This window comes from Drosophila ficusphila, unplaced genomic scaffold (assembly GCF_018152265.1).
Source record: "Drosophila ficusphila isolate 14025-0441.05 unplaced genomic scaffold, ASM1815226v1 contig_197, whole genome shotgun sequence".
In the NCBI taxonomy this organism is placed as follows: domain Eukaryota; kingdom Metazoa; phylum Arthropoda; class Insecta; order Diptera; family Drosophilidae; genus Drosophila; species Drosophila ficusphila.
Window position 1 is genome coordinate 7391303 of NW_025064091.1, and position 12492 is coordinate 7403794.

Sequence of the window (12492 nt, forward strand, 5' to 3'; positions counted from 1 at the left end):
TTCTCATTTTGATTAAATGCTGTTTCTTTATTTAATCAAATGAGAGTGGGTGGTTGGGTGGTTGGGTGCTTGGCTGGGTTGGGTTTTTTTTTTTTTTTTGGAGAGCAGATGTAACAGGCACAGATGTAACAGGCAAAAGTGCAACGTCAGAGAGCAGGAAATGATGATGGAGTAGCGAACCCCATGGGCTGAATGCCCTCGATGGGGAATTCTCAAGAAATTACGTTGCCCTCTCCGCCCGCATCTTCAATGTGTTTCAATTAAATGGCAAATTAATATTTCGGCACGATGAAATAGAAACGAACGGCGAGGATAATCAACCGGGGAAATGTGTGTTTACTGGCTATAAAAATAATATTCCGAAACAAACCAACTTTATTGCCTATTTTACTTTGCCTACATGGCGTATGAGTTATGTCAGTATTTGCTGATTTTAATTACACTCGATAAGCTACCTGTTTTTGTCAAAAGATGCAAAAATAATCCTTTTTTATGGCTTACAGAATAACTGGCCGTTAATCAGCCACTAAAACTAGAAATTGCTTAGGCAAACAAATAGTTTTTTTTTCATTATTTCGCAATGGAAAACATAAACATCTCTGGGTTTTAATTATTTGCCATGCCACCCTCTACAGTACAGAATAATTTGAAGTGCAAACAGGCAAATAAACAGAACTAGCGAGCAAACAAAGTTTATAGAGTTATATACGAAACGGTAGCCAAGTGCCCTGTGTGCACATCGTTCAGATCCGCACTTCTATATGCACGAGTATATGTTATATGCATGTCTCACTGGACCTGCCTGCTAAATTGCATGAATTAGGCGCCATTAGTTATCGCATTTATATAACTCACAGTAAAAGTAAAGTAAATATATATGGAAAAAAGGAAACAAAACAAAAAAAATGAAGCAAGAAAATATTGTTACGAAATGCAAATAAATAGAATGTCAGCGCTGCGTTGAGCAAGCATTAAATGTCGCTCACGAATCCGAAAGATACAGCTGAGCGGATGGGGGTTTCAGCTCTATACACAGATTCATCTAAAGATAAGTTTACATATATATGTATCTATATATATAATATTTAACTGTTGATATAAACACTAACATTAATCCTAAACTGCATGCGTGCTTTCAAGATCTCGACCGTTGGTCGTCTATTTTGGTAATTGGTGGGAGTTATATCTATTAGGCTTTAACGTGCACTCGTAATAATATAGAGCGAAGTAAATGGTTTTGCATGAATGGGAGACCAGTTGTTGCTAGAAAGGAAATAAAACTAAAATATGACCAGGGAGCTTTTACACCCAAGGGCTATAACCTATATATGATAAAGTTCTGGGCTTTGATTCCGGTTCGATCGGGCCAAGACCAGTTCAAAGCGGTCTTTGTCACTTGTTAGTTAATACGGCTCTTTATGATGTAAACACATTCGATCGGCTCACATCAGCTGTGACCATTATTATACACATTATAATTGATGCATATGAATTCTGATTTTATTGCTTTTGCATGGAGCAATAGACTTGAAATTTGCATTTAAACAGCGCGGTGCAGGATGGTAATGCAGTTGAAAATAGTATTTATTTTAAGACTATAAGTTAAATTAATATTTCCCAACATCAACTAGTTCACTACAATAGTTTTTATTTCGGCGAAATAAAATGGGAGACCAAAATAAAATCCAGCTTAATATTCACATTAGTCTGTAATGATTTTATAAGGTTTCTATAGTGCCGAACCGCACTGTATTTTGTCAGTCTAGTCCAGGGAATTATAATCGCATTAGACCAATCTCAAGCGTGTATGGATGCTGCCAGCTGTACCAACTGTTCCGATCTTTATCGAATTCTTTTTTACCCAGTAATTGGGATTGCAGAAATGTGTTCAAAAAACCTAATATTTTTCTCTAATTTTAAAGTGGCATACTAAGTGTCTCGTTGAAATCGTTCGGCCAAACCCAACATATTCAGCCAAAACTCACTTTGAAGTACCAGGCGTACAGAATGGAATAGTAGGTGGCTACTAATAAGATTTTTTTAATTTCCAGATGAGTCGGGAGAGCAGTCCGCAGCAGTCCTTCTGCCTGTTTTTCGCCACAACCATGACCTGATGGTATATGGTAACAAAACAAGAGTACATTGGTTATCATTAGTTTCACCAATTCCCAAATTGTTAAGTGTATATCTACGAACCAGTAGCTCCTTAAGATATGTCCTTTTTAAATATATTTATTATTTCTCTTTTCTGATTCATCGATCAACGAGGGCAGCTGGAAGCCAAAGAACATGGTTAAGTTTCGGGCAAGCATTATTAACATTAGAAACTAACTTATTATTTATTTAGAAATCGAATTACGTATTGAAGATAATAAAAATGAACTAGTGAAATAATTGATTGTTTTAATGAGAAAGTTGGGCGTGTGCGGGATTTTTTAGACACCAGGCAAACAGAAACGCCAGCATTATAATAATACAGCAGTATTTTTAACTAATCGAACTAATATTTATTTAACGCAACCTTCTACAGATTATGTTCACCTGGTGTCTGAAATCCAATCATTCGATGGAAGACAACGAGTTCGATGAGTATTGCAACATTCAAATTTAGGTCAAAGTGAATTTTTTGTCAATTTTAGTTTCTAAATTCCGTTTTAGCGAATTTTAAAGATCAGCATTCAGAAATAAATTTGCACAAAGGTGGAACACGTCGGGTCGAGTGCAGATTTATTACTTTTTATATTTTGAATTTATCGTTTGTTGTGACTCGACTTTCGTCAGCTAATCGCTGTTTATTGTATTACGACACGGCGCGAGGCAAACAGACAGCGGCCCAGAAAACAAATAGAGTCACACGTATTCTATAACATCTCATGGAAAGCGGAAACTATTCGCTAACAACTTCCAGCAGGTTGTTATATTTCATCATCTATATACGTAGTATTGCCACATATTTGTTCGATAACTAGAATGGAGCCAACTTAATCGCATTTCTTAATGGGATTGTTCAAGGATTTAGGATAAAAGAATAAATTATTTTAACCAAACGATATCTCAAGCGCTTTCTGCGCCAAGCTAGAGTGCTTAATTTGAAGCACACAAATGATTCACATGACAATTGCACACCACGTGCATTTAACAATTCATTTATTAAGAGAACCCGCTGAACCCAAATTCGCAAAAATTGTAAATTTCGCGAGATCTGCAAAGTCAGTTTGGGGAGGGGAAATCACCTTATGCCGGCGAATCATCACGCGCAATTGCGAATGAGTTCAGTGAATTCGGCGGTGGACGTGGACGTGGACGTGGGGGTGACTGCTGGTGACTGCTGACTGGTGGCTGTGATCTGGGGATGGCGCCGCATCTGATCCTTCGGCAAATACCAGAAGGGGATTACGATTACTGGGCTAAGTTCCCATTTCCAGCTAAGGTGGCTTATCGCCAGCGCCACCAAAAATAACCAAAAAACGAAAAACTAACAAAGTGAACAAAATAAATTCAAGTAAGCACTTCTGGCATTCGGATTCTGTGTTTCTGTTTCGAGTGCATGAATATGAAATATTTCGCTTTATTTGACAATCATTTAGTTGGGAGCCATAAACAGTGGGACGCGCCATTGAAGCCGAGCAAACACCACCAAATCAGGCCATAAAAACAGAGCAGCCGCATACTATAAACTAGGCAAATAGAGGGATCTCCTCGCGAACCTCTCCTCCACTGTCAGGGTCCACTCCTCCACTGCTCCAGTCCACTCCACCCCTTCGTCTCTCCTTTCTCCTCAACTGGTATACACCGTGAGGTAGACCGTGGTACAGGTCTTTATGTTCCCGGTGCTCAGATGGATAACGGCCTTCAGGTCACCGGCGATGTCAACACGCGGCATGTGCGGCACGAACCCATGGTTGGTCGTGTTGCTCAGCGTGTAAATATGCTAAAGATACCAAAAAAAATTAAATATAAATAAAACAAAATCAATGAAAGATTAAAGTAATTGCTTGAATTTAAGTAATATTTTAAATGGAACATATTTACAGAGAAAAGGAGATTCCTGTGTAAAACCTTTTCCTAAAATTGCACAGAATATTTTTTTTACTCACCCCCTTGTTAGGCGGACATTTCCTTTGACTTTTGGGAACTTTAATGACGAATGGACGCCAAACCTCCAGCGGATTATTCAAAGCCTTGCACAAGTCATTCCGTTTTTGGGCAAGAGGAGTTTGGAGCCACTGGCCTCGTTCCCAGCGAAATAAATCAGCCTGCATTGTGATCGGACCCTTTGGCAGGTCAATCAATACTCTCACATCGCCGTTAAAGTATAAAGTTTCCAGATCATCGGCCATGTCGAAGGTTAGATTGCTTACATCAAAAATCTGGTTAAATGGGATATTTCCCTTGTCATCCTGTGGATCGCATTGGACTTTTAAGGTCTTTTCATCGACGATTATCTCGTAGTTGAGGCTCTAAAAAAAATTATAATTAAATAGAAAGTCCTCTCTGAAAACAATAATGACTCAGGATTAAACGCAAAACATACCCGAATTCCTTGCAGTAATTGCAGGCCGCAGAGCAGGCCAAATCTCCAGCTGACCCACTTCTCCATTTCGTGGTGTTCCAGACTCTCCGGCTAGTGCAACAATTTATAGCGCCCTCGACTAATTGCCGGCCAATTAGCCAACGCCATTCGTATTGTTGAACTAATTGCCAAATTAACTTGTACATATTCTGTATAATTGCCGATGCAGATACTTTAAAATGCCATTCAGATTCACCGATCGTAGGCACCCTCAAAAAGGCGAAAATAATCGAAAAAAAAAAACGGAGCACACTGAAAATAACAAATGGGGAAATCAACATTCGGCGGGCGTAATCCGGAAGGTCGGAGCGCGGGGATTCGTCCGGAAGTGGGTCGTCGTCTCAATGGAACACCCATGTACGCCTACATCACGCATACGTCGTGTGCGCCTGCGGGACAACGAGTGCGCGTAGCCAATAAAAACAAAGCAAACGCACTTGACCCTGGACAACCGACCGACCGACCGACTGGGGCTTGGTTCGCCGATTCTGTTTGTAGGCCATGGCTGCCGTAAAATATTAATCCGGTCCGCCACACGACGCCCGCTATCCAAGTTATCCGATAACGGAGAGCCTCTTCGCAATGGCCATAAAGCAAGAACAGCAGCACGCGTGTCCACAGCTTATTTTTTATAACCTGGGAGTGGAGTGAAGAGCTCTGGCACCACAGCATACTTTTTGGGATGCACTTAAAGTCACTTAGTGGTGAAGTAGAAACCTTCCACTTAAACAACTCAACCAATTACATTTATAACCTTCAGGTCTTGAGCACTTTATTTTTTTCGGTCTTTCGAACGCTTAATTTACAATTTCATATTTGTTGCACTTACACAGAAAACTAAAGCTTAAGCTGGACATTTACATTAACATTACTAAGTGTGCAAAAAACAGGATAATTACAGTGCCAGACTCCCTGCAAAATCTCTGCGAAACCTAACCTAACATCTTTTTCTAAATTCTCTTACAATTCATCACGTGTTGTTTCGAGGATTGTCTTTTGCTTGGACTAAACATAGTTTAAATTACTTCTAAATAAAACACCTTGGCGTGTTGCTAGTCTTGAATCAGTCTGTCGAATTTCCGGGCTCTAATTTCTGGTCCGTATTATCGCTTTCTATGGCTCGCTTTCCGTAAAGCAAAACCTTAGCACGAATGGGTTTGCAACCGGAAAAGCTAGGGTCGCTTCCTCTGAGAATTTCCTCCACGATCTCATCATCCAGTTGCAGACCCTCAATACTCGCTTCCCTGCGGATGCAGTCGAGCAGATGGATGGGTTCTAGAGGGGCATAGGCAATCACATGGGCGTGTGGCAGCTGCTTCAGGCTCTTCATATCCGCCTTAAAGGCCTCGTCGGACTGCAAGCGGTTCACACTGAACATAATCACCACAGTCAACTGCTTCATATGCGGCTGCTGTGTGCCATTGGAAATCTCCTCGCGCGCCCTTATAAGCTCGTGAATTTCTTGCACATCCTGTGCATCCTTGGGTGTCATGTTGTCAATCAGAATGAGGTTCTGGCCGCAATGAACGAGATTGGGGAGCATGCTCTGCACACGACGCAACGGACGAGCTGTGTCCCACGAGAGGGTCTTTACGTTCTCCGGCCAGGGAAAGTGATTGCGCAACACACTCGCCGTGAGGCTCTTTCCCACGCCAGAGGATCCCACCAAAGCGATGATCTGGTTAAGTTAATCGAAAACTATGACTTAGTATGCAATAGCTGTAAGGCAATCCAAAGTTACCTGGTGGGTGGTGTTTTCCAGTGCCTGCTCCAGCTGTTCCAATGCCAGATCCTGGTGGAATACGTGGTGCCTGGCCTGAATGGCCATGTTGCCTAGTCGCTGCGCGCGCTCGCAGTAGTTCTCCCGATTGTTGACGATGGAATGGTACTGGTTCTTGTAGCTCTCCAGGAATCCACCGATAGTCGGCGAGTTTTCATCAAGCTGCAGGCACAGGCAAAGTCCTGCGCAAATGATGAGAAGCAGGCCCAACATCCACAGGGGACTCCGCTTTGGATCCATTTGTTTCTCCTGATCACGACGTGGTCGCTTTTGAACGCTCTGCTCGGCGCCAGCCAATCGACGAAGGCCTCGTTGAAGCAAACTAGAGCCAGTTCTCCACGGTTTTGGAGAAGGCTTGTCCCGCTTCTTCGAGAGTCGCTTCTTAGTCTTGTGGAGCACTGAGGCACCCTGGATTGGTGTTTTGTCTGTTGCCATAAAATCACTCACTCGGTTCTCGAGCGAACTAAATTTTGGTGTAAACTATTGCAAAAGATAAGAAATATATAATAGGTATTACTAAGCGTTGTGTGAAATTTGAGTTGTTGACCTTACGAAACAACAAATGGAACTGCTGGGCTCGTGTTCGTTCAGAGATGAAACTAATATTAGCCTACTTTGCTTACTTATTTGGAATAGCGCTTATAACCGGCAAAAACATAAACATTTAAACGCTGCCTCATGAACAATGTTGGTAAGCGCTGCATTTACAGCTACATGTGGTATTTATCATAGCGATAGTTTTTAATTGTATATTAAGTTATTTCAAAAAAAGCCTTATTAATATTTAAATTGCCTAACTTCTTTGAATCATAGAAGAATAGACATTAATAAAACAATAACTAATTGCTAAATACGCTACGAAAAAATGCCGACGTTTCGGTATATTTTGTGAGCTGCATTTTTGCCACCGAATCCAAACGGCACCTTACAACACTGGCTGCGAGTGTGCTGTGCGAAAATCATCTGTCGTCCTGCGTATCCAGCAAGTAATTTATTAATCAATTTAAACCAAACGTCCCTAGCCAGTCAATCCGATCCGCAATGACAAATGAGGACGTGGGCACAAACAGCGTCGCTGACCGCCTGCAGGTGGGTCCGCGTGAGGGCGTCACCTATCCGATCCAGATGAAGTACTGCGGCCACTGCACGATGCCCATTGAGGTGAGCAAATTGAAAGCCAAGTGGAAATTCCATTTATTCTATATGCATTTTTCATGCACAGTACTGCGAGTATTACCCGGAGTACGAGAAATGCAAGGAATGGCTGGAGCGCAACATGCCGGATGATTTCGAACGTCTAAAAATCGAGGAGGAGGCTGCCGCCGCCGATGGAACGGATGACGACAAGAAGCGCCAAAAGCGCGGCGGCAAAGGACTGCTGCGTGTTAAGAAGAAGGAGGACGTGCCCAAGCGCATCTGTGTCTCACGTGCTGCACGTGGCAAAAAGAAGTCCGTGACCGTGGTCACAGGATTGAGCACTTTCGGTGGGTATTATTGGCAGTACAAAAACCGGTTCCGTTTTATAATCACAAATCCTTAAAACTCAACGCACAATTAATCAATTGTATTTAGCCGTTTATTATATATAATATTATATTATCATCTATGATTTCTTTCCCCTTTCAGACATTGATCTCAAAGTGGCCGCCAAGTTCTTTGGCACAAAGTTCGCCTGCGGTTCTTCGGTTACCGGCGACGATGAGATTGTTATCCAGGGTGACGTCAAGGATGACTTGTTTGATGTCATACCCGAAAAGTGGGCCGAGATCGACGAGGACGTCATCGAGGATTTGGGCGATCAGAAGCGAACATAAATAATTTAATTTCTTAGCTTATTTTATATGCTGCATCAAAAATAAAAATATGAAACGTTAAACGTATTATGAATATGTTTTATTATGTTGCCTGTTCCCCAGGCCCTTTCCCTTCCGCCTTGGGTGCCACTAGATTGGATTGGACTACCATTTGAATGGCGGAAGTTGTGTCCTCAGCTGAGGGAGTTTCTTCCGCTGGTTTGGCATCTTCTGCTGATTTAGTCTTGGTCAGAGTTGCCTGAGTTTCCTTGGCCTGAGCAGCTCGCTTTCCAGATTGCTTTCCTGTTGTCTTAGCTGTTTTTTCTGCAGGCTTTTCAGCAGAAGTTTCTTTGGCTGTCTCTTTAGCATCCTTCGATTCACCGCCATGAAAATGCTTGTAGCTCAGCTGGATAATCTTCTCGTTCTCCTCATCGGTAAGCGGAGCCTTACTATCGTCGATAAGCTAAATGGAATTGAGTAGAATACTACAAGATTTATTGCTATCAGCTTATCCTTACCAACTGCGTGTGAAGGGCACTTGTCGGCGGATCGTTAATCATTTGCAGAACTTCGTGGGATTTGAGTCGGTAGGAGGAAAGGTCTTTTACATAGTTTACGATGTGCTCGCGTGTTTGGGTTTTGCAGGGTGACTCCTCTAGATACTGTAGAGCCTGTGGAGTCCAAGTCATGGTTATTTTTCCATCAATCGGGTGTATGCGACAAAGGTAAACATGCCTCGTAGGTAACTGTGGCCAAGTTCCGCATTCCAAACTTCTTTTTGGTGCTCTTGATCTTCTGCAGAATCTGCATCACCTCCAGATTGGTGAGATACGAGAAGGTTGGATTGATCCTGAGTATAAGCCATAATAAGAAGTTTATATTAACTACTTAAAGGGAAATTATAGATAATAGCTCTCACGTTTCCATTTTAGATCGGCAACTTTGTTTTGGTATGACCTTATGTCGGGCGCTGAAATACACCAGTATTTAATCTTGTCGGTATATTTTTTCGTCACCCCTTTGGCGGGCAACGGTCATACTACTAGGAGGCCTTTTTCTGTTGTTTAACAGCAAATTCCGCCACTGTTATCTTTCCAGCTGCTGTTAAGCGGAATAAGGTGCCTTTGGAATTGGATGTGAATTCGGATGCGGAGGATGCAGATACGGTGATACCTGGAACCAGTGGACAGCATGCATTCCCACACAAACGAGGCTGCAGCGTCGGCGACTCCAACGGCGGGCGTGGTCACCAACGGAACGGGTGGATCTGGCGCTGGTAGAGGGGCCGGCGGAGGAGCACATAGTAGCGCGGAGGGCAAAATCCGATGCATCTTCTTGAGCGAGTTCGATGCCACGGCGGGCTGCAAGATTAGTTGCCAGGTGAGCCCGCTCCCAGAAACATCACCAGCCAACAAAGTCTGATTAGATTACCCAACACTTTCGAAGGTCCCTGATAACTACATATCCAAGGATGTGTTCGATGCCATCAATGTGTACATCATACCGAAGCAGCATTTGCAGCGCTGCATCCTCACCGTTAACGCAATGGACGTGAAGATCGTCGGCTATCCGGTGGGCATTCAGGATCAGCAGAAGTACGCCCGCAACGCCTTCTTATTTAACCTTTGCTTCGTCTGCGATTCGCGCGCCAGGAGCGTCCAGTACGAACCGGTGGTCAAGAAGCTGTCCGAGTACCTTATCATGATGGAGGAGGAGTCCTGCTTCCTGTCGCGCGAGGACGACAAGCGCCGTTTGCAGAAAATCTTTGAGACAGTGCTGCGCGACCTCAACGAACGCAAGGTGGCCACGATTGTCGAGGGCGACAATACCATCTACCTAAAGATTGTCATGCACAAACCAGATCCGCCTCCGGTCAAGGATCACATGGTACCGCTGCTGTTGGCCAACCTACGCGATGCTCCGTTGGATAACTGGGACCTCACCACACAGCAGGTAAGGAATACATTTAGATTTCATGTAACAAATTTTCTATCGTACAAATTTAATGGATCATTTCACGCTCCAGATCCTGCCTTATATCAACGGAATCAATCACGTTGCCCGGATCGCTGCAGAGGCGGATGTGGAAACGGACCTGGTCAAGTCCTGCATACAAAACCTTGTCTACTATGGCGTTGTGCAGCTGCTGCCAATCCTTAAATACAGCAATGTTTATATGACGCAAAACCTAAAGCATCTCATACAGAGTGCGGCGCTAAGCGGCGCCTGTCGAAAATACGTAGCCTTGCGTCCGGACAAAACTCTGCCGAGTGTGCAGCGCATCTTTCAGTTCTACGCCTCGATGACCCACGGCGTCACCCTGCGCGCCATTTGCCAGCGATTATGCCCGCAGAACCACAACATCGACGAGCGACGCATGGTGATCTTCGGGCTGCAGCACCGATTCATCCGCTGTATCCACAAGTACCCGGTGTTTACGGGCTCAGTGCCTTCTGGGCGGCAGAAGATGTACACCGGGCTGATCAGCTTCGACGAAATCTGCTGCAAGACGGGCCTTTCGCCCTGCACAATTGAGCGGGACATCGAGAAAGACACGAATGTGACTGTGATCTGGAAGTGACGACGGAGGAGAAGTCAGTTTGTTGTAGTTTGTAGGCAAACCGATTGTTATGTTTCCAATAGCTTTTTATATACACATATATATACATGAACGGTTAAGAGGACGGTGGTTTGAATGGTTTGAAGCAATCAGGAACCTCCGGGGCTGGAGAGAATGGCATTCTGAACCGCCTGAGCCACACAGGCATCCTCCGAAGCCATGCCTAAGAAAAACAATAATTTCTAACTAAACCATATCGAAACAATTTGTGTTACGAAACCGACAGAGATAACTGCCAATGAAGTGAATTTAAACTTAATTTTAAATCTCACCCATGGATTGAAAAATAGTGATGTCTGCCTTCGCGGGATAGTTCCTATTGAGAACAATGGCTCCCAATTCAGCGGTGATCGGAGCTGGAAGACCTACCAATTCGGCCTCGGCATTGGAATAGCAGTCTACATAGACCTTAGCTTGGTGGTAAATATCAGGAGCCACCTCAGAAAAGTGGACTTCGCCAGCACCCACAGCTAATATTGAAGGGGAATTCATAAAATATCTTTGATCAAAAATATATTCCCAGCCTCACCATTGATGTGAACGCCTTGTTGGCTTTTTAGGTAGTCAAAATGGATGAGCGGCTCCTTGGAGTACGTGGCAATACAGATGACATCGGCCACCTGGCAAGCTTCCTTCGCACTTTGGCATACTGTTATTAGAGTCTCACTTCTGCCGTCCAGTTCCTGCCGCAGTTTCTCTGCCAATTCTTGGGCCTTCGTCGCCGTGCGATTGAAGAGGTTTAGTTGCTTCACCCGGAAGTTGGCACAAAAGGCGGCGGCATGTAGTTGCCCTTGGACGCCGCAGCCCACGATGGCCACGTTGATTTCCCTTTCTGACTCCGCCTGCGAGCCAAAGCGACGGAAGTACAGATGTTTGGTGGCCACCAGCGAGGCGGAAACCGTGCGCCAGGTGGTCAAATCGGTGCCCTCCATAATGGCCGATAGCTGACCCGTCTGATTGTCGAATAGGAGGACATGGGCATGGATGCTGGGCAGCGGCGGATCCCGCTGGGGATTCTTACTGAAGGAGGTCACCAACTTGCAGGCCAGAGTGGAGCAAGGAGTTGGTTTCCCCTCTGGGGATTTGGATCCCGATCCCAGACTGTAGTTTCCCACGAAGGCGGGCATGGTTAAGAGAATCTTTCCGGAGTTACTACCACAGGGGGTGAAACTCCTTTTCGGTTGGATTGCAAAGGACGATTCCTCCTCATCCTGTGGCTTAACTATGGCAACCAGCGCCGATTCAACGGCTTCATTGACCAGCGGCCAGGTGAGAACACGACGCACTGCATCCGCGTTATAATAAACTGGCGAATCGGAGCTCATTATTGTTCAAATTTAAGCTACTTTCGTTCTGATCGTAGTTAATTATTTATTAGTTTTTAAGTCACAAAATTAATTTAAAATGTTATTTTTTCCCTTTAGTTTAGTTTATTAGAGAATTGGAATGTATTGGTTAATCATGGTAATGATCAAAGATCAGCTGGCTAGTGATGCTAGTTCTTATCGGAAGAAGTTAGCAAGTTAGTTATTACACAAACAAGATTTCTTTTTATTTTAAAGATTTACGATGCATTTGCCGATTTTCGCCACTACTTTATTCCAACATTTTTTCTTTAAGGTAATTAAACAAAAAGCAACTTGTTTCCGTTTAAATTCTGGCTGCGCTGTGTATAATTATAAAAAAATTAACTAAAAAATACCGTTACGTACATTAAAATCATATC

At 43.7% G+C, this 12492-nt stretch overlaps 6 protein-coding genes across 7 annotated transcripts; 2 read left to right on the top strand and 4 right to left on the bottom strand.

Moving 5' to 3' along the window:
• Positions 1 to 3338: 3338 nt before the first annotated feature.
• On the bottom strand, positions 3339 to 5076 carry LOC108097874. The gene is made up of 4 exons (XM_017200410.1): positions 5011 to 5076; positions 4535 to 4624; positions 4098 to 4460; positions 3339 to 3931 (listed from the first exon to the last, which is right to left on the bottom strand). Exons 1-4 carry the CDS (start codon positions 5074 to 5076, stop codon positions 3779 to 3781), a joined length of 672 nt encoding a protein of 223 aa, XP_017055899.1. The 3' UTR covers positions 3339 to 3778.
• A 238-nt stretch (positions 5077 to 5314) lies between these two features.
• LOC108098060 lies at positions 5315 to 7068 on the bottom strand. Of its 2 annotated transcripts, none has more exons than XM_017200747.2 (3): positions 6977 to 7068; positions 6315 to 6833; positions 5315 to 6251 (listed from the first exon to the last, which is right to left on the bottom strand). In XM_017200747.2, the coding sequence occupies exons 2-3, from the start codon at positions 6786 to 6788 to the stop codon at positions 5637 to 5639; spliced, it is 1089 nt and encodes a 362-aa protein (XP_017056236.1). In that variant the 5' UTR covers positions 6789 to 6833; positions 6977 to 7068; the 3' UTR covers positions 5315 to 5636. The 2 variants fall into 2 exon arrangements, with proteins under 2 accessions (XP_017056236.1, XP_017056237.1); XM_017200748.2 differs by having other exon boundaries at positions 6906 to 7027.
• Positions 7069 to 7272: 204 nt separating this feature from the next.
• LOC108098063 (density-regulated protein homolog) lies at positions 7273 to 8233 on the top strand. Its single transcript, XM_017200752.1, has 3 exons — positions 7273 to 7514; positions 7576 to 7837; positions 7980 to 8233. The coding sequence occupies exons 1-3, from the start codon at positions 7395 to 7397 to the stop codon at positions 8165 to 8167; spliced, it is 570 nt and encodes a 189-aa protein (XP_017056241.1). The 5' UTR covers positions 7273 to 7394; the 3' UTR covers positions 8168 to 8233.
• Positions 8225 to 9144, bottom strand: LOC108098062 (DNA-directed RNA polymerase III subunit RPC9). Its single transcript, XM_017200751.1, has 4 exons — positions 9066 to 9144; positions 8882 to 8996; positions 8665 to 8817; positions 8225 to 8609 (listed from the first exon to the last, which is right to left on the bottom strand). Exons 1-4 carry the CDS (start codon positions 9071 to 9073, stop codon positions 8250 to 8252), a joined length of 636 nt encoding a protein of 211 aa, XP_017056240.1. The 5' UTR covers positions 9074 to 9144; the 3' UTR covers positions 8225 to 8249.
• A 78-nt stretch (positions 9145 to 9222) lies between these two features.
• On the top strand, positions 9223 to 10825 carry LOC108098058 (GATOR complex protein NPRL2). Its single transcript, XM_017200746.1, has 3 exons — positions 9223 to 9526; positions 9593 to 10099; positions 10173 to 10825. Exons 1-3 carry the CDS (start codon positions 9338 to 9340, stop codon positions 10725 to 10727), a joined length of 1251 nt encoding a protein of 416 aa, XP_017056235.1. The 5' UTR covers positions 9223 to 9337; the 3' UTR covers positions 10728 to 10825.
• Positions 10772 to 12422, bottom strand: LOC108098061 (ketimine reductase mu-crystallin). The gene is made up of 3 exons (XM_017200749.1): positions 11296 to 12422; positions 11039 to 11236; positions 10772 to 10929 (listed from the first exon to the last, which is right to left on the bottom strand). Exons 1-3 carry the CDS (start codon positions 12089 to 12091, stop codon positions 10856 to 10858), a joined length of 1068 nt encoding a protein of 355 aa, XP_017056238.1. The 5' UTR covers positions 12092 to 12422; the 3' UTR covers positions 10772 to 10855.
• Positions 12423 to 12492: the final 70 nt, after the last annotated feature.

Excerpts from the sequence above, each read along its gene's own strand:
- LOC108097874 (XM_017200410.1), bottom strand. The coding sequence starts at position 5,076 with ATGGCCTACAAACAGAATCGGCGAACCAAGCCCCAGTCGGTCGGTCGG. Across the intron at positions 4,461-4,534 it reads AATTACTGCAAGGAATTCGG|AGCCTCAACTACGAGATAAT; the intron begins GTATGTTTTGCG and ends AATTTTTTTTAG. Across the intron at positions 3,932-4,097 it reads AATGTCCGCCTAACAAGGGG|CATATTTACACGCTGAGCAA; the intron begins GTGAGTAAAAAA and ends TGGTATCTTTAG.
- LOC108098060 (XM_017200747.2), bottom strand. The coding sequence starts at position 6,788 with ATGGCAACAGACAAAACACCAATCCAGGGTGCCTCAGTGCTCCACAAG. Across the intron at positions 6,252-6,314 it reads TGGAAAACACCACCCACCAG|ATCATCGCTTTGGTGGGATC; the intron begins GTAACTTTGGAT and ends TAACTTAACCAG.
- LOC108098063 (XM_017200752.1), top strand. The coding sequence starts at position 7,395 with ATGACAAATGAGGACGTGGGCACAAACAGCGTCGCTGACCGCCTGCAG. Across the intron at positions 7,515-7,575 it reads ACTGCACGATGCCCATTGAG|TACTGCGAGTATTACCCGGA; the intron begins GTGAGCAAATTG and ends TTTCATGCACAG. Across the intron at positions 7,838-7,979 it reads CACAGGATTGAGCACTTTCG|ACATTGATCTCAAAGTGGCC; the intron begins GTGGGTATTATT and ends TTCCCCTTTCAG.
- LOC108098062 (XM_017200751.1), bottom strand. Across the intron at positions 8,818-8,881 it reads TGGCCACAGTTACCTACGAG|GCTCTACAGTATCTAGAGGA; the intron begins GCATGTTTACCT and ends TGGACTCCACAG. Across the intron at positions 8,610-8,664 it reads GTGCCCTTCACACGCAGTTG|CTTATCGACGATAGTAAGGC; the intron begins GTAAGGATAAGC and ends AATTCCATTTAG.
- LOC108098058 (XM_017200746.1), top strand. The coding sequence starts at position 9,338 with ATGCATTCCCACACAAACGAGGCTGCAGCGTCGGCGACTCCAACGGCG. Across the intron at positions 9,527-9,592 it reads GCTGCAAGATTAGTTGCCAG|GTCCCTGATAACTACATATC; the intron begins GTGAGCCCGCTC and ends ACACTTTCGAAG. Across the intron at positions 10,100-10,172 it reads GGGACCTCACCACACAGCAG|ATCCTGCCTTATATCAACGG; the intron begins GTAAGGAATACA and ends TTCACGCTCCAG.
- LOC108098061 (XM_017200749.1), bottom strand. The coding sequence starts at position 12,091 with ATGAGCTCCGATTCGCCAGTTTATTATAACGCGGATGCAGTGCGTCGT. Across the intron at positions 11,237-11,295 it reads ACAAGGCGTTCACATCAATG|CTGTGGGTGCTGGCGAAGTC; the intron begins GTGAGGCTGGGA and ends CTTCAATATTAG. Across the intron at positions 10,930-11,038 it reads CACTATTTTTCAATCCATGG|GCATGGCTTCGGAGGATGCC; the intron begins GTGAGATTTAAA and ends TGTTTTTCTTAG.